Raw genomic sequence first — 22,427 nt, 5'->3', positions numbered from 1 at the left:
TGGGGGTGGGGGGCTAGTGAATGAGATATTTGGACATGTGCCCTTTAAATCTTTTACATCTTCATTTTGCAAGCTCTGTGTGTGTGTGTGTGTGAGAGAGAGAGGGAGAGAGAGAGAGAGAGATAGTCAAGTGTGTTGCCTTTTATCCTTTACTTGTGTTTTGCCCTTATATTCAGGCTCTCTCACTTTTCCTCTGCTTCTGGTCTTGCTTCCTTCATATCTATCTTCCAAACTATCACTAGAATGAAATGCATCCCAGAACCTGCTTCAGACTTTTTAAGGGCATCCCTGCTCTTAGAGCTGTGAGTCTATACACCCTGAATGCAGAGGGAGGAACTACCCGACTCCCAGGAGACCTGGAGCACTTCTCCCAGGAGAGGAAGCTTCTGAAAACCTCACTTTTAATTTAAAAATTCAAGTGCATTTTTCTAGATTTGTTCCATAATATATCCATCGTTTCAATAAAAATTATTGCTTTAAAACACTTATCATTGAGGAAAGATTAACGTTCCAGAAAGATGCACTACTTTATCTCAAAAGTATGTTTCATAAGCTTGAGAACTGGGCCCTGGAGAACAAGTCCATGGTGCTATCCAAGTCACCATCAGCAGGCCTCCCACCACCTTAAATTCTACAAATTAACCCAAAGCAAGTTCCTACATGGAGGTGTAGCAATGTATTCATTTTCTGATTGTGTCTCTATTAACATATATGTTAACATATATCTGATTTGCAGATAAAATCACTCTATTTGATGTGATAGCACAGATGTTAGGAGAGAGCAAAGCAGTTCTAGGTTTTATTTCTTGCTCTCTCAAACTAAAAATACAATCTTATGGAGCCTCAGTTTCCTCATCTGAAAGATGGGGATTATAATGGCAATTGTCTCATGGGGTTGTTGTGAGGATTCGATAAGATATTTGCAAAGAAGGTAGCATTGGCCTGACACATAGTTAAGTGCTCAATACATATAAACTATTGGGATTATTTGCTATGGAAATAATTTTAGAGGTGATTATAGTTACAGGTACCAAATGATCACAAATAGACAAGATTGAGTTAGTTATATTAGGCAATTTTCAGAAAAGAAACAATTAAAAGATTACTTTGCATTGTGCCAGTGGATACTTCAGTAATAATAAGATCTAAAATATGAATTATGAAAGATTTTAGAGTTCATTATAAGTGTGCATTCAAGAAAATTCTAGAATCATATCACTTCTGGTTGACTGAGGTAGTTATGTTTAATTCTGGTGACCACACTGTCTTGACATTCTGTATAATATAGTTTATTATACTAATATGTCTTTCCCCAGAGCAGAAGTATCTTGAAAACTTAAGCAAAGAATATAAATAAATATGAACATCTGGTAGAGGAGCTGAAGCAGATGTGCAGACTGAGGTACATCAAAGAAATGTGCATTATTATCCTGGTGACTGCCTAGTGCTGCATAATATAAACAACTTATAGAAATGGAAATTAATTGCCAGAGGTGTCAGTGCACATAAAAAAAAAATCCTGAAAGTAAGAGATATTAAACAATAGATCCTTGCAATGTATATAGTTAATGCTCATATGGATAAAAGGAACCAACAGATGAGGGACTTAAGACACAGAAATACCAAGTGTTTGGCTCTGTTTACTGGAGAATCGTTTCCTTAAATGTGGAGATAAGAACATGTCTCTGCAATTTTCTCACACAGCATTACACACAGTGGAAAGATCATTGTTCTTGAACCGATAGGTTAGATGTGGTGATGAATTGACACTAATGTGTACTCACAACTCTGTGTTCATGGGACTGCAGAGTTGGAATGATCATGTGATATGACATTTTTAATGCAGGGAGCAGTGAAACAGCCTTATTCCCAGAATGATTCTGTCTGATGTCATGTAAGTTATAGTTACAGACCTTCAAGTTTGAGGTCAAGAATTGGGCAGAAAAATAACAGGACTTTAGATTTATTGGTAATAAATCCAAATATATTAGTTTCCTTTGACATAGTGCAAGACAGAAAAGGGTAGTGTGCCTGCTGCTGCAAGTAATTTCTCTAATATCTTATTGATGACTTTTAGATTCTTTTTAAAATTTATTACATAATTCTCCATAACTGATTTTATTGATGAACTGTACAGTGTAAAATTATTATTTGTTAAAGATTTCATATTACTTTTTTAAAATTTAATTTTACTTTTTCAGTGTTCCGAGATTCATTGTTTACACACCACACCCAGTGCTCCATGCAATATATGCCCTCCTTAATACCCGTCACCAGGCTCACCCAACCCCTCATTCCTCTCCCTTCCAAAACCCTCAGTTTGTTTCTCAAAGTTCACAGTCTCTCATGCTTCATCTCCCCCTCTGATTTCCCCCAATTCACTTTTCTTTTCCTTCTTCTAATGTCCTCCATGTTATTCCTTATGCTCCACAAGTGAAACCATATGATGATTAACTTACTCTGCTTGACTTATTTCACTCAGCACAATCTCCTCTAGACCCGTCCATGTTGATAGAAAAGTTGGTTATTCATCCTTTCTGATGGAGGTATACAATATTCCATTGTATACATGAACCATATCTTCTTTACCCATTCATCTGTTGAAGGGCATCTTGGCTCTTTCCACAGTTTGGAGATTGTAGCCATTGCTTCTATGAACACTGGGGTACAGGTGGCCCTTCTTTTCACTGCACTTGTATCCTTGGCATAAATTCCCAGTAGTTCAATTGCAGGGTCACAGGGTAGCTCTATTTTTAATTTCTTTAGGAATCTCCATACTGTTTTCCAAAGTGGTTGCACCAACTTGCATTCCCACCAACAGTGTAAGAGGGTTCCCCTTTCTCCACATCCTCTCCAACACTTGTTTCTCCACTTGTTTCTTGTCTTGTTAATTTTGGCCATTCTAACTGGTGTAAGGTGGTAGCTCAATGTGGTTTTTTTTCCTCCTCAATGTGGTTTTGATTTGAACTTCCCTGATGGCTAATGATGGTGAATACTTTTTCATGTGTCTGTTAGCCATTTGTATGTCTTCTTTGGAAAAGTGTCTGTTCATGTCTTCTTCCCACTTTTTGACATGATTTTCTGTTTTGTGTGTGTTGAGTTTGAGGAGTTCTTTATAGATCTTGGATATCAGTTCTTTGTCTGTAGTGTCATTTGCAAATATCTTCTCCCATCCCGTGGGTTGCCTCTTTGTTTTGTTGACTGTTCCCTTTGCTGTCAGAAGCTTTTAATCTTGATGAAGTCCCAAAAGTTCATTTTTGCTTTTGTTTCCTTTGCCTTTGGAGACATGTCTTGAAAGAAATTGCTGTGGCTGATGTCAAAGAGGTTATTGCCTATGTTCTCTAGGATTTTGATAGATTCCTGCCTCACACTGAGGTCTTTTATCCATTTTGAGTTTATCTTTGTGTATGATGTAAGAGAATGGTCGAGTTTCATTCTTCTATACATAGCTGTCCAATTTTCCCAGCACCATTTATTGAAGAGGCTGTCTTTTTTCCAACGTATATTTTTTCCTGCTTTCTCGAAGATTATTTGACCATAGAGTTGTGGGTTCATATCTGGAGTCTCTACTCTGTTCCACTGGTCTATGTGTCTGTTTTTGTGCCAGTACCATTCTGTCTTGCTTATCACAGCTTTGTAATAAAGCTTGAAATCAGGCAACGTGATGCCTCCAGTTTTGTTTTTCTTTTTCAACATTTCCTTAGCAATTTGGGGTCTTTTCTGGTTCCATACAAATTTTAGGATTATTTGTTCCAGCACTTTGAATAATACCAGTGGAATTTTGATCGGGATGGCACTGAAAGTGTAGATTGCTCTGGGCAGTATAGACATTTTAACAATGTTTATTCTTCAGATCCATGAGCAGGGAATGCTTTTCCATCTTTTTGTGTCTTCTTCAATATCTTTCATGAGTGTTCTGTAGTTCCCTGAGTACAGCTCTTTTACCTCTTTGGTTAGGTTTATCCCACGGTGTCTTATGGTTCTTGGTGCTATAGTAAATGGAATCGATTCTCTAATTTCCATTTCTATATTTTCATTGTTAATGTATAAAAAAGCAACTGATTTCTCTACATTGATTTTGTATCCTGCCACATTACTGAGTTGCTATATGAGTTCTAGTAGTTTGGGGTGGAGTCTTTTGGGTTTTCCATATAAAGTATGTCATCTGCGAAGGGAGAGAGTTTGATTTCTTCTTTGCCAATTTGAAAAACTTTTATTTCTTTTTGTTGTCTGATTGCTGTTGTTAGGACTTCTAGTACTATGTGGAACAACAGTGGACAGAGTGGGCATCCCTCTCATGTTCTCCATCTCAAAGGGAAGGCTGTCAGCTTTTCCCCATTGAGAATATTTGCTGTGGGTTTTTCATAGACAGATTTTATGAAGTTGAGAAATATTCCCTCTATCCCTATACTTTGAAGAGTTTTAATCAGGAATGGATGCTGTATTTTGGATGACTTTAGATTCTTTCTGAAATCCTCACAGGCAAGTTCTGCAACAAGTATGTAGGTATGATATCTTTCTTCTGATGATTTTAAAGGACCAAACCCTGAACTTTGGGTAGGTTGAAAATTACCTTCAAATGCAGTGAATCTTCACTAGTGTAAAACCAAAAAAACAGGGGCACTTGATGGCTCAGTTCTTTTAAGCATCTGATTGGGCTCAGGTCAAGATCTCAGGGTCCTGAGATTGAGCCACATGGGGCTCTGCACTTGGTGGAGTCTACGTGTCCTTCTCCCTGCCCCTTACTCCCTCAATTTCTCCACTCCCCCACCCCCGCTACTATCCACTCTCAAGCTCTCTCTCTCTCTTAAATAAATAAATAAATAAACAACAACAACAACAACAGAAAACCAGCTGAGGATCATGAATTTAACAAAAATAGTCCAAAACACCTTTTCAAATGTCACATTCTGGGAAGACTAAGTGTAGCCCTAAGACATATTAAATAATATTGTAATCCAAATAAGTCTGGATCCCTAAAGGCACTGTGCAGTATCCCTAAATGTCACAAATATGACTCCCTAAAGCACTGAAATATCATAAAAAGCTTTTATGAATGTCTCTTGAACCATTTGCAAAAGAGGAATTTTTTTTTTTTTTAAATAAGAAAACTTCCTGAAATTCCGCTCTACAAAACTCTAGACCAACTGGCTCTCCTATTTAATTCATCACTGGCCCCTTTCTCACTCTCTTTTCCCCACTTTCTGAATCTTTTCTTGCATTCTGTGGCTATAATAATGCTTTTTCTCATGCAGCATGACCTACAGCATTCTCTCTGCTTCTTAAGTTCTGCATCTGGGCCCGTGACGGTGCTTGGGCCTATAAGGGCTCAACCATCAGGCCGTGAAGCACAGGATTTCTTTGGAAGGTGAGAGAAGGAAAAACTGTTGGTCTGTCACTTCTTCTCTAGAGCATAGAACACTAAATCAAAAAGTTTTAAGCAAATTGCAAGTGTCTTAAATATGAGGATTGAATTTCACTCAAAGTCACCGAGTTTCCTCATTTAGCTTCAATTTCTTCTCTCTTCAAGCATATTAGCAGTAATTGAAAGAACTGGACCTCTTAATAAAATTGAAATGGCTATATGAGATTTAAAATGAGATGCGCAGATCCGTTTATCCAGTTAAAAGCTACCTACTGACAACTTTCCCATTCAGTGGTATATATGTGTGTGGTAATTGTTGTCACTATTGTCTTTATTTTGTTCATAGCCCATGTTTGAAAATTTGAAATTATAATATTTGACTTTTTCCTTGATATGAAAATCTCTCTCCTTTCTTTTAATGTTCAATTAGCTCTATACACGATCTTAAATTCTGCTTTCTTACCCCACATTGACACCCAGAGACTGGTTTTTATTTTGCACAGAAATAAATTTTAACTTAAAATAATTTCCACACCTACTTTGTTTAAAGAAGAGCCACGAAACATTAAATTTAATTTATGAAGCCCTCTATTTATGTTCCAGTCCTCTGCACATACATGCTGTGGTAATGCTGTGTCTCTATATGCCAATGACATTAGAGTTTCTGGCAAAATTCAATGTGTAATCAATTATCACCTGTCATGAATGACTTTTAAGATCCAGCCAGATATTTTAAAAATACCACTCAGCTCCACTGAGCAGGGAAATCTCCCTCTGAAAGTGGGATGGCCCTCATCCTTAAATCTCTTATTCAAAGGCGTTTGGACAACTTTCAGCTTAGTCAATATGAAATAGAAGCCAACAACTTACATCTTAAAAAACACAAAATTCTAGCTATTTCAAAACTGCTTCAAAAGTATGCTTGTTGCTTAGAAAAGAAATGATAACAAATCTTTAATCTTTTTTTTTTCCTCTGTAGGGGAGCAGGAATCTCACATGCACCAATTACAGGCCCACACCTCTTTTCCCCCTAGCTTTTATGCTTGTTTTGATTGCAGACCATGAACTGAGAGTCCTGGGACTCCAATAAGTACTGTACTTTCTTTTTCTTTTGTTTTTCTTAATTGATTTTCTCAGAGGAAATACAAATCAATCATTATCCTACCAGAGATATCACTAGTCTCCCAACATGCCAGCTTTTCTAGGCATAGACACATAATTTTGTCTTCTCAACTATAATCAGATGGCTTTGTGATCTTTCCTCCTAATTAATGACATATCGTGACCATCTCTTTATATTGCATTTAGTTGACTTCTTACTGTATCAAGAGAAGGAAGCTGTAAGGCAATGCCCCCAAACTGCACAGAGTTCCAAATACAATGAGATGATCCAGGGTGGTCCATGCAAATCAACATTTACTCACTCAGCTTCACACACTCATTCCTACATATTCAGCAAGTGCCCAGCCCAGCAAGGATCACACCTGGTTTGACTCCAGAGTGTAGAGTCAGAGGGCAGCCAGGGATAATGGATTGAAACTGATTATGTCGAGGCACAGAAAAGCACAGTCTGTCACTTGGGGACACCAGCATTTGCCTACTTGAAGAGAGGTCAAAGCATTACTGGTTTTAAACACAATCATTGTCTTAGCATCAGAAAGTTGAGAAACTACTTCAGATCATTTATTTCCATAATGCAGGCATGTTGAGATTAACAGGTTAGCAAATGACTAGTGGCTAATGCTAAGCTCATTGTCTTATCCACAGTAAGTGTGCAATTAGTGCCTTCAAGACATGATCTGCCTGAATATTGATACTGATAAACATGAAGCCATTTTTTCCCAGGTTCAAGCTGCAGGAAGTTCCCCAGTGAGGAACTCCCTGTCTGGCATTGCTACTCCAACTCTCTGAAAAGAACTGCCTCTGTGCGGGTTGATTCTGTTGCAATGTTGAGGCCTCACTATCCCCCAGATTCAGTATCTGCACTGCCTCTGGTTAGAACCTCTGGCCTGCCTTTAAGGAAACAGGCTTTCTTAGACCTCCAGGGGGCAGCCACATACCAACTGTTAGGAGGGACAGGGTCGGCTTGCTAGGAGGAAGAGGGTAGGATTTCTGCCCCTTGCTCAGGCAGACAGCAGCACCCAAAAAACAGTTGCTGACAAAGACACCTGCACAGCACCTGTCAGGACAGGCGTGAGGTGGGGCACAGAGGAGCCATCCTTATTGGTGGCTAAATAACCAAGGCCCATAGCTGTCTCAATTCTGACGCAATTAGAGATTTTCAGTGAGTTCTAGGGACACACAGGAACTTGTGCCTACAAAGGGACCCCTAGTGAGTGAGCTTGTCCTAGGACTCTGTTTCCCAGGGTTTGAGGGCATAAAAAGCATGCATATTCATTGTATACTCATGCCTAATAGTCATAGTTTTTTCGAGAGCAGATTCTAGAATATCTATAGGAGCCAGAGGTTGGTGAGGACTTAACCCTTGGTTTGGTCCATTTTTAGCTCTACAGATTTGCACTCCTTTCTTTAGGAAGATCAGAAATGATTCTCTATTGATAGATCACATTGTAAAGTGAATTAAATGACAGAAATATTTGTTAAGCATTCCCTGTGGGAGTCTGAACAACACTGAGTCTCTTTTGCTTTCAGTGAATTTATATTTTAGCAGGATATCCAAGAACATAAAATAATCATCTAAATCAATGAATTACTCCCCCTTTCGGGGAAGAAGGATTGGATGCCTAGGAGACTTGCATGATGGAGCTACACTCAAAGAGGCCTGTTTTAATGTTGCAGGAAAATCGAAGTTTTCCCCAGTTCCCAGATATAGGAGAAAAATACCAAGTGGAACATCAAAAAGGTGGATAGTAATCATTACAAAACCAGCTCTCTGTGGAAATAACACTGGGCTGTGCTGATGATTTAAGGTGAGGCAAAGGCTAAATTATCATCATTTACCATCATTTCCCTGAGATGTGCTTCCTAGCGGTATGCTGTCATTTATGAGTTCCCAGTCCTAGTGGGGCTGCTTGAGCCAGAGTCGTATGTATGTATGTTTCACATGCAAACACATACATGTGCACACACATGCACAACAAATTCCCAAGGGGTTCCCATTTGAGGAATTCAATTATAGGAAAGCACCTGGTTGATGTTACCTTTTAAAAAAACAAGGCATTCGTTATCACATATAGCAAGAAGTCTAGACAGGTCAGTTCTACCTCTCTTGGAAGATGTGATAGAAAAGCAGCTTAAATACTCATCTTAATAAATTCCAAGGTACTTCATGTTTATACTTCATGACTGCCCCTTCCCAGATGGAGGCAGATCCAACTCGTATTGGAGGGGTCCCCCGCTGGGGGACTCAGAAATGGGTTTCCAGGCCCAGCAAAGTGAGGTTTAAAGTTCCCATTATTATGTCCATTTCATTAAAAAAAATATATTTATTTATTTGAGAGAGAGAGCATGAAAGTGGTAGGGAGGGGGCAGGAGAAGGAGAAAGAAAATCCTTAAGCAAACTCCCTGCTGAGCGTGGAGCCCAACACAGGGCTCTATCTTAGGATCCTGAGATCATGACCTGAGCTGAAGTTGAGAGTTGGCTGCTTAACTGACTGAGCCACCCAGGAGCCCCTATCATGTCCATTTCTAAGCTGAAAGCTCATATATCTATGATCTTTCTTTAAAACATCACTTTAGTAATAATACTTAATACTTAGCATTTTGATACCCATGATATGAATTAATCCTCACAATTTACCCTGTTGCGATGATACCACTAACTCTATTTTCCAGAATAGTAAACTGGAGCTCAGAGTATTTAGATAGCTTGCCCTATGCCTGACGGGGGACAGGGACAAAACCTGACCTTGAGCACAGGTACTTTTTATAATAAATCTCGTGTTTCTTCTCCCACATCATCCTAAATGCCCATAGGTCTGTCTTGGGTATGATTTCCTGGTAAGCTTTCATAATATGTACTTAAACATCAGACAAAGGATGCCCATAAAATATGATTGATCAAACAAGGTACATTAAAATTATCCTCACCACAATATTGTCACCTTCTACACACACTCAGCTGACACTTCGGAGCGGCTGTCTATGCTCAGGAGGACTGCAGTTCCCTGTTCGTGCACCTAATACAGTGGTTCCATGAGGATTAAGATAGAACATTCCCTGTTTCCTCCCACTTCCTCTGCCATAGGTTCTCTGGCCCTTAATGGAAAGATTTCCTTTGTATCTCCAGCACCTGACTCAGCCACCCTCACCCCTTCTTCCGAGTTGGCACTGTTAATAGGAAAGCAGCTGGGTGGCAATCGCCACATCACCCTTAGCCTATCTGAACAGCCTGTCCCCATAGAAGGCTCCCATCTCCCACCTTAAACATAGCCACCCCAACCTGGGCATTAGAAAGTATCAGGGTTTATCCCTTCTCTCCCCACACCACTGTATCTCAGGCAGTCAGGAAGTCTCCCAGCTCATTCCTTGCCACCTGACTCTCCTCCCCCAAACTGGCCTGGAGGCACAGGTCCCTTCAATCCCTGGCGTGTTCACCTGTCCTCTGCTCCTCTCCCCTCTACTCTCTTATTTTAACCCAAACTTGGCTCTTCTCTGAGGACACTTTTCCATAGCTCTCTCAGCAGTGTGTATTTCCTTTCCTACAGCCAGGGTGCCTGAGATGGTCTCCTCACTCTTCATTCATAACACTTCACGGGCCATTCTGGACCATTCTCCTTTCCCCCCTTCTCCCCCATCCCCCATCCAGATCATTGGAAGTTCATGCTCTTGGCTCTGACTTCTACTACTGTTTCCTGTTGTAGTCAGCTACAGACCTCTAGGTCACTCCCTTTATGCCTTGAATATTTTAGCATCTTGCTGATGCCCCACTCCTGTAATAATTCACATTTTCAAATCCTTTGGGGCAATTAATGTCCTCAACAATCTGTTCTTTGACTCCTCCTACTCTTACCAAACCACTTATTCATTTTTTTTTAAGGTTTTACTTATTTGAGAGAGAGAGTGAGAGAGAGAGAGAGAGAGAGAGAGAGAGCATGAGTGGGGTGAGGGGCAGAGCAAGAAGCAGACTTCCTGCTGACAGGGAGCCCATTGCAGGGCCAGTGATCATGACCAGAGCTGAAGGTAGACATTTAACCAACTGAGCCACCCAGGTGCCCCTAACACTCATTCTTATAGTTCTATCCCAGCTTAGTCACTACCAGTAACTGCAGCTCCTCCAGATCTCAATTCTAGTATTTCTCCTTGTAACGGACACTTCCCATCTATTTAACTCATTGCAGCTGGTCTCCTGTCTCCCAACAGTCCCCAACTCCACAGGAAGCTACAAGCTATTGGTTATACTCCATTTTCACTGTCAGTCATCTTTTCTTATCTCCACTTTTCCTACTGCCTTGGATTCTGTGGCTCATCACTATAATCCTGGTCTATACACACACTGAACTCACTGGTTCCTCTCTCCCTCTCCAGTACTCATTCAGCAGAACCACAACTCTAATTAAACCAAAACTGTCTACTCCATATCATTCCCCAAAAGCTGAACATAGCTGAGAGAAAACCACGCAACCATATGAGCTGATGTCACTTTTAAGGCATGGACACAGGCTGCAGGTGGACCCCAGTGCTGCCCAGCAAGTCTATAGTCCACTTTCCTTTAACATGCACTCCACCCCTCTCCCCCATGACTGTGCCACCTCTTCTCCATTCTTCTGAAACCTCCAGGATCTCCTCCAATTTCCCTCTTAGCCATTGCCTGGCTGCTTATTTCATGAAGAAAACACAAAACCTAGGAAAATATGTACATTTGTTTCCATGTTTTGCTTTTTCGGTCCCATTATTACAGATATGCTAAAACCATCTACCTATGCACTTGAGCTCATCCCCTCTCTTCTATCCCAGGGCATCTCTTACGGGATGAACTGTGTCCCTCCAAAGTTCATATGTTGAACTCCTAACTCCCAGTACCTCAGAATGCAACTGTTTTTGGAAATAAGGTCTATTCTTTATTATGCTCAATTAGCCAGCATATAGTACATCATTAGTTTTCAACATAGTGTTCAATGCTTCATTAGTTGCATATAAGACCCAGTGCTCATCATCATATATGCCCTCCTTAATGCCTGTCACCTGGTCACCTCATCCTCCCACCCCTCCCCCTTCTGTAACCCTCAGTTTGATTCTCAGAGTCCAGAGTCTCTCATGGTTTATCTCCCTCTCTGATTTCTTCCCGTTCAGTTTTCCCAATCCTTCCGTTGTGGTCCTACACACTGGAAATAAGGTCTTTAAAGATGCAATTGGGATTAAATAATGTAGTACGGATGGGCTCTAATGCTGTATGACTGGTGTCCTTATAAGAGGAGAAGGTCAGGACACAGGGAGGCACACAGAGGAGGTCACAGGAAGACAGAAGACAGCCATCTACAAGCCAAGAAGAGAGGTCCTCAGCAGGAGTAACCCTGCTGACACCTGGATACGACCGAGTGGAGGCCGCCTTCTAGCCTGCAGAACACACAACACAGTTCTGTTGTTTTAGCCACTGAGGCTGTGGCACTTTGTTATGGCAGCCCCGGCAAACTAATACAGCTTCTTTCCTCAAACCTTTTACGTTTCTCCCATATCACCCAATTTTTCCTTTCAGCTGAACTATTGATGTAGCCATACAAACATGCTATTTACCTACTGTATTTCACTGTTAAAACAAAACAAAACTCTGCCTTGGCTTCAGAATGCCTTCTAGCTCTACTCCCTTTAAAGGAAAACTCCTCCTCAAAGCAGTGGTCTCTAGTTCCTGTCTCTATGTATTCTATTTACTCTCCTTTCAGAGCCTCTCAATCAACCCTAGTGAGGCCTTCAGCATCACCACTCCATCAAAACAACCTTTTCTTTTTCTTTCTTTTTCTCCTCTTTCTCCTCCTTCTGCCTCCTCCCCCTCCCCCTCTCCCTCTCCCTCCTCCCCCTCCTTCTCAGCTTCAGCTCATGACCTGAGCTGAAGGCAGATGCTTAACCGACTGAGCCACCCAGGTGCCCCCAAAACAAGCTTTTCTAAATTCAGCAGTGACCTCACAAAAGTGGGCTTTTCTCAATGCTCATCTTACTCTGTATATCTGATTTGGTTTCTTCCGAAAGACCTCTTGGCTTCTGGGCTTCCTCTTTTTGGTTTGGTTACTCTGATCTCTGTCTGGCCACTCCTTTTCTATTTTTTGCTTATTTCTCCTAATTTTGCTACCTCTTTTGATGGTGGGGTTTCCAGGGCTCAGTCCTTAGACTTCTTCTCTGACTATGCTCATTCTTAGGTAATCTCATTCTAGTGTCCTGGCATTGAAAACCATCTCCCAAATTCGTAGCTTTAATTTTGATTCTCCCCTTAACTCTAGACTTCTCTATTTGCCTGTCAATAAAGTTTTGAGCTTCACTTGCTCAAAACCCAGCTCTTAATTTTTGAAATGCCCTCCAACCTTGCTCCTCCTCTATTCTTCCTCATTTCATAAATCTTGTTCCAGTTTCTCAGGGCAAACCTTTGGAGTCAAGGTTATCCCTTCTCTTTCAAGCACAGCTCATGCCCAATTCAAAGCAGTCCCCTGACAGTTCTTCCTTCAATACAGCTAGAATTCAGTCACACCTCAGCACCTCCACGGCATCCCCTCGGGTCCAAGCCATCATCCTCTCACCCTTAGACTAGTGCAATAGCCTCCTAGCAGCTTGCTTCTTTTATCCTTAAATATCAATCCTGTAGCCAAAATGATACTTTTCAAACTTGTCAATCCATGTCTTCCCTGACGTCCACATATCCTTAACTAGCATCCCATCTCACTCAGAGAACATCTCGAATCTTTACCATAACCTAAAGGGGTGATGTGATCTGGCCCCCTGACACCTCTCTGACCTCTTTGTCTCCCATGCTTCCCCTGCTGAATCTGTCCTCTTGCCCAGGCCTCTCTCAGTTCCTACAACATGCCTTATGCACTCTTGCCTCAGGCCTTTGGCAAGTGCCACTCCCTCTCTCTCTCATGCTCCTTCAGGAATTATCTTCATTGTTCTTTCTCTCATGTTTTTCAGGTCTTTGTTCCTCAGCTGTCTCCTTAGAAAATATCTTCCCTGTCCTCTGTGTCTCCAATTGTTCCTCCCTCCTCTCTACCTTCTCCCCTGCCCTCGCACGGCCCCCAACTCTGCTCTGTCTTCACAGGGCCCATCATCCTCTTTTTATATTTGTATTTGTTCAATGGATGATAAGAAAACTACAGATATGTATACAAAGAACTTTGGTACGTTTCAGATGATTTTATTTAAAAAAAATTTTTCTTGCAATTTCATTTCCCTGAATGATGGTCAAGAATTTTGTTGCTGGGGTACCTGGGTGGCTCAGTGGGTTAAAGCCTCTGCCTTCAGCTCAGGTCATGATCTCAGGGTCCTGGGATCGAGCCCCGCATCAGGGTCTCTGCTCAGCGGGGAGCCTGCTTCCTCCTCTCTCTGTCTGCCTCTCTGCCTACTTGTGATCACTGTCTGTCAAATAAATAAATAAATTCTTAAAAAAAAAAAAGAATTTTGTTGCTTAGAAAAATGGCCTTTGATATAGTCCTCAACTTTGGTAAAAACATTATTTTGAAATATAAAGGGGACACAGCCCCTTCTTATTGAGGAAACTCCTACATACTTAACACCACCTTCAGGGGCAAGGAATCTAAATTAAAAAGGCTTATGTTCTCCCTTTTTTTTTTTTTTTTTTTTAAGGGAGAGAGAGAATCTTTTTTTTTTTTTTTTTAAGATTTTATTTATTTATTTGACAGAGAGAGAGATCACAAGTAGGCAGAGAGAGAGGGGGAAGCAGGCTCCCTGCTGAGCAGAGAGCCCGATGCGGGACTTGATCCCAGGACCCTGAGATCATGACCTGAGCCGAAGGCAGAGGCTTAACCAACTGAGACACCCAGGCGCCCTAAAAAGGCTTATGTTCTTAGAGAAATCAGGCTAAACCTAATGACATTCAGGAAACAACTGAAAATATTTAGACTTCTATTTAGTCTATTTAGTCTATAGTGAAAAGGGAATATATCAGATAATGTCCTCTAGACATTAACCTGCTGCTCAAAGTTTTCTATGCTACTTCTTAGTTATTTGTGGATTTATTTTACTATGAATCTATAATCTATGATTATAAGGAATGTCTGATGGATGGATGTTTGTTTTTATTAGATTATCAATTTTTAAAAAAGTGGAAACAGCAATAGAAATTGGTAGTAGTAATAAGAGGAAGTGACAGAGGTGAATGTAAGCATAGCCAAAACAAAATTAGTGGTGTGAACATCATTTTTTGCAGGCATGGTGAAATCTCTCTGCAAAGCAGACTTCCAAGAATATTTTATTTTATTTTATTTTTAAAAATATTTATTTGAGAGAGAGAAAGAGTGGGTGTGCACGTGCATGTACATGAGAGGGGGAGAGAATCTTCAAGCAGACTCCCTGATGAGTGCGGCTCGATCCCATGACCCATAAAATGGTGACCTGAGGTGAAAATAAGTCGGTTGCTTAACCAATTGGGTCACCCAGGGAGGCCCAAGAACATTTTAAATCAGGGAGTTGATAACACGATGAGGAAATTATTAAGTAAAGGAGGAAAATACTTGTTGAAGAAATTAGACATCATTTTCTAAGAGGCAACTCCCAAAAACTACTGTTAATGAAAATAATCAGTATAGATTTGTCAGCTTTAAAAAAGAAATGTGCATTCTGTATGTATTTCATAAATATTGGTGATGAAAAAACCCAGGGAGGGGTGTCTGGGTGGCTCAGCTGGTTAAGCTACCAACTCTTGGTTTCAACTCAGGTCATGGTTTCAGGGTCCTGGTGGGGCTCTGCTCAGCGGGGATACAGCTCGCGGACTTTCCCTTTCCCTTCCTCTCTTCTCCACCACCCCCTTACACTCTCCCTCTCTCTCTCTCAAATAAATAAATAAGTCCCCCCCCCCCCAAAAAAAGCCCAGGGAGTTAACCACCATCGGTCATTGTTACTGTCCTTTTATTGCAAAACCAAATTGAACTCTCTTCTAGTGAGCATTTATTTCCTAAAGTTGTACACACATATCCAAGCACATCAAATTATATATTAAATATGTGTGATTTTTTGGTATATCAATTATACTTCAATAAGGTTGTATTTAACATGAAAAAAATGTAGGGTTGCATGTTCTTTGTTGTTAAAAGATTTATGCCACTTTGAAAATTTGAAATTTGAAGCCATCTTTTCCTTGTGAATAACAAGCTTTTAATATTTTTATTATAATGCATAAATAATGTTTTCTCCATCACTTCACCAACAATACGAAGATATTTTCTATCTCTTCCTCTAAATGCTCTACTGGATCAAAGAAAATGACTAGTTTTACCTGGTTCCTCTGAGAACTGCAGGAACTGTAGTAGTCCCGAACTCCTCCTTGGATGTAGTAATAACACGAGAAACTTGGAAAAAAGAAATATATTCCTTAAAAATATACTCTCTTAGAAGTCTTCTGCATAACAAAGAATAATCATAAATAGCTATAATAATATAATAACAAATGGCTTACATCCATACATGAGTTCATAATTTATAAAGCTCATCATTAACTTTTTGTCAATTAATCCTATTAATTGTCAATTAATTTGTCAATTAATCCTATTAATAATTATGTAATGTGTGGCTTAGATACACTTTATAGATCACAATATTTAAGTTGAGCAAGCTGAAGCTACTTGTTAGAGATATGCAACCAAGCAGGACAGAGTTGAAGTCCATCCTTATTCTGTTTATCGGTAGAGTTGGTACCCCTTTAACTTCCCCATCAATAATAAAGTAATTTAAGGAGATAGAAGACGTAAACGTGAGCTGCCATCACTGTTTTCAGGGTAGGCAGGAAGTGGAGGGAGGAGAAAGCCTGTATTCCTGAGACCAGAAGCCCAGATGGGAACTCCAAATCCTGGGGTGGCAGCAACATATGTGAGAGTGTACGGAGTTGGGCAGAGAAGACATTTAAAGACAGGTATTTGCTCCCTGAAATGTCAGATTTTTAGACCTGACCTCAGAAGCAGTGGAAAACCTTTCCTCAAAGCCCGTCTTTCACCGAGTTTCTAGTCTCTGAAATCAACCACTGCAAGGCTCTTTCTACTTCTAGTTTGAGTGATTGCATAAATATTCGTTGAGAACTGCCACCTCCCCCTGACAAAGTCTCACAGATGAAGTGTAAAACTGAGACTCTGGCCATTTGTGCTTATTAAAGGCCCCATGGTACCTTTTACAGGAATTGGGTGATTAACATTCACAGTCTTGGCCTATTTCCAACCAGGGGAAAGGAACTGAGCTTCCATACTGCCTGTGTGCCCCTGTCGTTGCCACTGGGTGGATGGCAGCACACACACACACACAGTGTGGGGATGGGAGACCCTGGACGACTGGTCAGGGGAGACTTAGGAAAATCCCATTCTCACTGTGTTTTGACTTAGGACATCTGAGGACCACATGGATGCAGGAAAGCAAACTGACTCCTATCTTCAAAGGAGTGGAGAAGCAAGGCTTTCGGAGTAATTTCCTTCAATCAATTTCATCTTTACTTCCCTGGGCTGTTTTATGGAACCAACGCTTTTCTCCTCACTGTGAAAGAACTTGCCTGAGGCAAGGAGCAGATGCATTTTCCAGAACACCTGGTAGATACCCACTGACAGTGGTGGCTTAGCTCTAGGTTCTGAATGGTGGTTTTAGGGCTCAAATATCACTCCCATTTTGTGACTCAGGGTTAGGTGGCACAAAATAAGCAGCCTCATAATTCTAACGTATTACTGCAAGTGTGGGGGAGGGGAAAAGAAAGAGGAGCAGGAGAGAAATTTTGCCGAGTTTGGAACCCATTCAGATGTTACACGTTTTGAATATCAAACCTTCTGGTATTCTGGTTTGCATATCCTCTTAATGAGGTATATAAAATGGTTCAGTGGACATCAACTTGTACTTATTGAGTGACTTATGAGTTAAGTATAAATGAGTCAGAGACACTGATCCTTTCAAATGATCCAAGGTTCACAAACGGAAAAGAAAACAATACATAGAACATGGAAAGGACCTAGAATATTCCTAAAATAAAGCAATCCCTTGGCTGTAGTAAAGTAGAATGTTAACAGAAAACGCACATATAACCCTAAGGTTTCGACTTGGGAGAATAAGTGGTCACTGGAAGGGATTTTAATTTGGTGGATGGTAACAAGAAGGACTGATGGCGGTTAGTCATGGGATTAACTCCCTGGGCTTTTCCATCACTAATACTGATAAAGTACAGAGAGAATGTACATTTCTTCTTGAAAGATAAAGGAAAGTGACAAGCCTACATTGCATAAAGTCTTAAAACATGCTTGGGTCTGAGGCTACAGAAAGAAGACAGACACAAATATTTGGAAACTTACATGAAATAAAAGGGGGAGAACAGGTTTGAGGATTAAGCTGTTGCCACCCATGTTTCTTTGGCCTATTTATTTTAGGATGAGGCCTGGCTATTCTTGATTCTCTGAGGGGATTCTATTTCCTTTTATTTTCCAATCACAGGCACTGCTTAACACCACTTAAGCCAATAACTCTCTAGATCTTACCCCATGGGCCCCACTTCTGGCAAAGACCAACCAGGCCTCTCTTCTGCTAGTCCACAGATCACTTTAGCTATTTCAAAGGCCAGAAGAGGTTGTAAATGTGTGATAAGTCATTAATTTTTCAGGAATTGGTTGTCATTATGGAAGCAAAAAGCCCAAAACAAAACGGGCCCCTCGAAAGTTGATTTGGCCATGGAATGTGCATAGGAGAATTGGGATAGACATAGTCACAAGCTGGACAAAAAAATGATTATCACACTACTTCTTTCCTCATGTTCCTGTCTTCTGGCAAAAGGGCCAAGGAAAATGTTGGTTGGAAGACTGAAGGGACATCTCTCTTGTGTACCAGAGAATGACCATTTTCTATTAAAGTTCTACTTTTGGAGGCTTAATTAAATTATCAAACAGATAGTTATTGAGCAAGTAGCAGGCACTATGTTAAGAGTTAGGGATATAATGAATAGCAAAGACAAGACACAGGACACTAAATAAAGAGTCTCTTGAGATATGCATGGGCACTGGGCAGGTCAGAAACAATCTCAGACAAGGTCAGCAGAAAGTTGAAAGTAAGAAAACAGGATTTTACCCTGCTCTTTCCCGCAACAACAGCTGTGGCCTCTTGCAAAGCGATTAAGCCCGTGGGTAGGATTCCAGTCCCATCTCATCTCAGCAGGCTTGCAGTCTTGGAACGTTCTTGAAGGGAGACTTAATCGATTGCATTCCTTTGTTTTTGCCTTGGCATCTCAGATGGTGGCATTCCCAAGGCTGATTAGCTTGAAGTTCCTTCCCTGTGAAGCCAAAGCCACCATGTAATTTCCATTAGACCTGAAAATGATCCTGATTTAAAGCATAGATGGAGTCCCTAAGCCATTGTCTAATCATACTTAAGAATTATCTGACCTGGGCTATATGTTCTTCTTTTCCTTAGTAGTAAAATCATTCTTAAAAAGAAGTCACTCTTTGTAGGCAAACAGGCATGATGACAGCCTAGTTTCAAATTGAGTGTGCACTGAATATGGAACTATGATGCTGAATTGTGTGACTTTGGGTAAGCCACTAAGTTTCCTCCTTTCATTTTTTTCCTTTTGTGTTCTTCCAGTATCTTTGATGGGCCAGTCTTTGAAACTGGATCTAGAATAGGGTAGAGAGTAGATGGATACGAAGGGGAGGGGTCAACAGAGATAAAGAAAACCTGCCCCCTGCTCCGAGAAGAGCATAGTCTACTGAGGAAACAGACTTTTAAAGCCAATGATTAGAACACCACCAATGATTAGAACACCACCAAACAGGACTGTTATGGAGGGGTGTGGAGGGTGCTGTGGGAACACACAGGAAAGAGACTCACTGCTCCCGGGAGATTACGTAGGGGATTTGCTAAGGCATTCTAGAAGCAGTTAGCAATGAGTCGAATTTGGGGAATGAAGAATTCCGTGGGTAGAGAAGGGGAAAAGACACACCTAGTTGCTCAATCCTTAAAAAGGTATAATCTTTCATCCTACTTAGCTCTCAGACATATATTGAGAACAGATACATAAAACATGGTAGACTTGGGAGTCCATCTCCTCTGTGAATGCTGGAGCATACAAGCCCCACCAGAAAATGATGCCACATTAGTCTCAGAACTTCTGATGGCTTCTCCACCCCATGCCAGGGAATGCTTGTTAATCTTTTTTCCCTTGGCAAATGAAAGAAGAAGACCCGCTCACAGCTGGCCTCTTTATCCCATCCTGGCTCACACTGATGCCGGGACTGCACAGCGTGTAGCAATGATGGCTCTCAGAGCTGCTGTGGGAGAGACCAGTACAATGTCCAGGGAGTGAGCGTCCTCACCCTGGAGCAAGGCTGGGGTCTTCCTCGTGCCACCATTTCTGTGGGAGTCCTTTCCTACTCGGAGACATGAGCTCAGCTGCTCAGTTAGCTCTCAAAAGTCTTACAAGTAAGAGTCTCCTTATAGTCCCTGTGAGCTTATAGCCACCAACAGACTCATTGCCTCTGTATAGCAGGGCCTGCCCTGAAGTTCGAGGGCAAAAGAACAGGCAGACATGCCCAAAACCTCAGAGTTATAGGGATTTTGTGTCTAATGAAAAGGACAAACATCAGCTAATGCCAGCTCAGCCCTGCCTTAGTGTTCAAAGTTATTCAGAGGGCAGAATTTAGATTCTATGGCTCTTTGCAGCTAGATCTAATAGCCTGTGATCCTCCGACTTCAAATATATGTAAGACTCTCACTCTCAGACCAGGAGACTATGTTTATTATATGGGAGTGGGGAATTTAAAGAGTGATTTAATAGTACGTGTTTCTAAGAAAGTATTATATAATAAGATAGGTGTTACATTTACTGTGCTGCATTTGTGAATACTCTTGTCATCTTCAGAGATAGTAGCATCAATATCAACAACTTCATTGTATAAAAATAGAAAAAAGAGTCCTAAGTAGGTTAAGTACAATGTGCATTATTCAAAATGGTGTGATCCTCCTTCTCGCCCATTACAAAAACCACAGTGGCTTCAAGAATAAACATCAAAGAAAATACAGGAAGCAGCTGGGTAGGGAGATAGAGTTGGTTTATGAGGCAGGATGGCCAGGTGTTCTTCTCCCCCTTTTTGTTTTGTGACCTACAGCACATTGTCACTGTTTTTAGGGCCTCAATTTCTGGGTCTCTCAAATTAGGGCTAGCAATGCTAGTCACAGAGTCAATTTAAGAATAATGACAGGTGTGCATTAAAGACTTTCTTGAGGTAAGAGGTGCAAAAAGGTGGCCCCTGCTCACAGCCAAAGTGCTGGTGGGATCTACGTGTTTGGCCGTGGTGACATGTTTCCCTATGTGAGACCCGTGTGAGTGCATTCAGGGCTTAGTGCTTATGTAAGACCCTCAGCCTTCCATTGTGTTTTTAACCCAGATTCAGAACGACCTCCTTCTTTCCAACTCACGCTGCCTGAGGATCCTAAAACATAGGAACTGGGCTCAGCTTGGCTAAGTTATTCACCAGGACAGGCTTTCTGAACCTCCTTTTCCTTCCCTATCTCCCTTCAATTCACCTATTCATCCAAGAGATATTTATTGAGCACCTCCCACATGCTAGGTACTGTTCTGAGCAGGTAGTCCCTATTCCTTTGGAACGTATGGGAGCATGGGGAAGACAGGAAATAAATAAAACGGATGTTATATTTTCAGATAAAGATTTATGTGCAAAGGAGAAAATCAATGGGATTTTGGTTGAGAGAGAGACTAGGGAGCTGAACTACCCTACCTTCAGACTCTGGAGGCCTGGGTTGGGGTCCAGGAATCTCTGTTGTTAACCAAAAGCTCAGCAGATTCCACTACAGCTGGCCTCTGGAGGGTCCATCTAGCACCACTGCTCTAGGGAATGTTCTAAGTGTGTAACCCCCCAGGGTCGTGGTCTCCTTTGTGAGTGGTGGGAGAAGGGTGGGGTGTGTTTTAGGGCGAAGGTTAACTGCTCTGGGCAGATTCCCACCTGAAGCTCCCTCTTCCTGGCACCCATTCTCACTTCCAGCAGCTGCTTTCTCTGTAGGGATGGGCCTTGCCACCTGTTGGCTCTAGCCTCAAATTTGGAGGGTTAATGTGTTCTTATCTGAAATGACAGGAAGAGGAGGAGGGGGAAACGAAATTGTTAACATCGTTCTCCTTATCTCTCCTCTCCCAGATCCTTTTCTGACCCCTCCCTTCCCCGGATCCTTCCCCCACCCTCTCAAATCTGCTATGAGCAGCTGCTGGCCTCCTGGCCCATGGGCCTCCTAGCCAGCTGTCTGACGTCACACATCAATCTTCCATCTTTACTGCAAAGCTCTACTGATCACATTTCACATTTCCAGGACTCTGGCCATAAAGCCCCTTTCTCTGCTGTAATTAGTAATTAGAGAAAAAATGTTAGCTAACAGACACTCAATCCACATCTGTCAAGTGAGGAAATTCCCATTCAAGAGGAGGCCTGACTGCTCTATCCAGGTGATAGAACAATTGTGGTCTGCTCTTCTGCGATAAGTGGTTCTAATGGAATGTGAGAGTTTTGTTTTCAAGTGTCAGTTTGGCTGTACACATGTCCCTCTGTATCTGTATAAGCTAATTCATAATTTAAAAAATCACTCCTTCCTTTCTCTCATCTTCTCTCCCACACTGCTGCTAATATTAATTCAATGGGATCATCAACAAAAGAAGTTCCTCTTGCTGAAGTATACTTCATGGGCTGTCCCTGGTACCTTCCTGTGATTACCTTCTGAGAAGGCTGCTATAGCTGCCAGCTGGCTGATGAAGCATCACAACTGTGAAGATGGGAGGGAGGAAATGGCCCACGCAACACCTGCAGATTTGCCTAAGTGGGGACATTTGTAGTTGAGGGCAGTCTTTGCTTATTGTTTCTGTCACTTATAAAGGGTCTCATGAAATATTCTTCAAACCCATGCTTTGTAGAGATTTAGTTATTATTTA

At 41.3% G+C, this 22,427-nt stretch overlaps 1 protein-coding gene across 1 annotated transcript in view; it reads right to left on the bottom strand.

Moving 5' to 3' along the window:
- SPAG17 (sperm associated antigen 17) overlaps window positions 1–22,427 on the bottom strand; it is a gene marked incomplete at its 5' end in the record, with an annotated part of 289,972 nt that overhangs the window by 263,301 nt on the left and 4,244 nt on the right. Inside the window, one exon of the mRNA XM_080801661.1 lies at window positions 15,759–15,831. Within this exon, the coding sequence (XP_080657787.1) occupies window positions 15,759–15,831 (73 nt within the window). The remainder of the gene's footprint in view (window positions 1–15,758; window positions 15,832–22,427) is intronic.

This window comes from Martes martes, assembly GCF_963455335.1.
Source record: "Martes martes genome assembly, chromosome: 4".
Taxonomy (NCBI): domain Eukaryota; kingdom Metazoa; phylum Chordata; class Mammalia; order Carnivora; family Mustelidae; genus Martes; species Martes martes.
The sequence above is the reverse complement of the archived record's forward strand: the minus strand, read 5'-3'. Positions and strand labels throughout refer to the sequence as shown.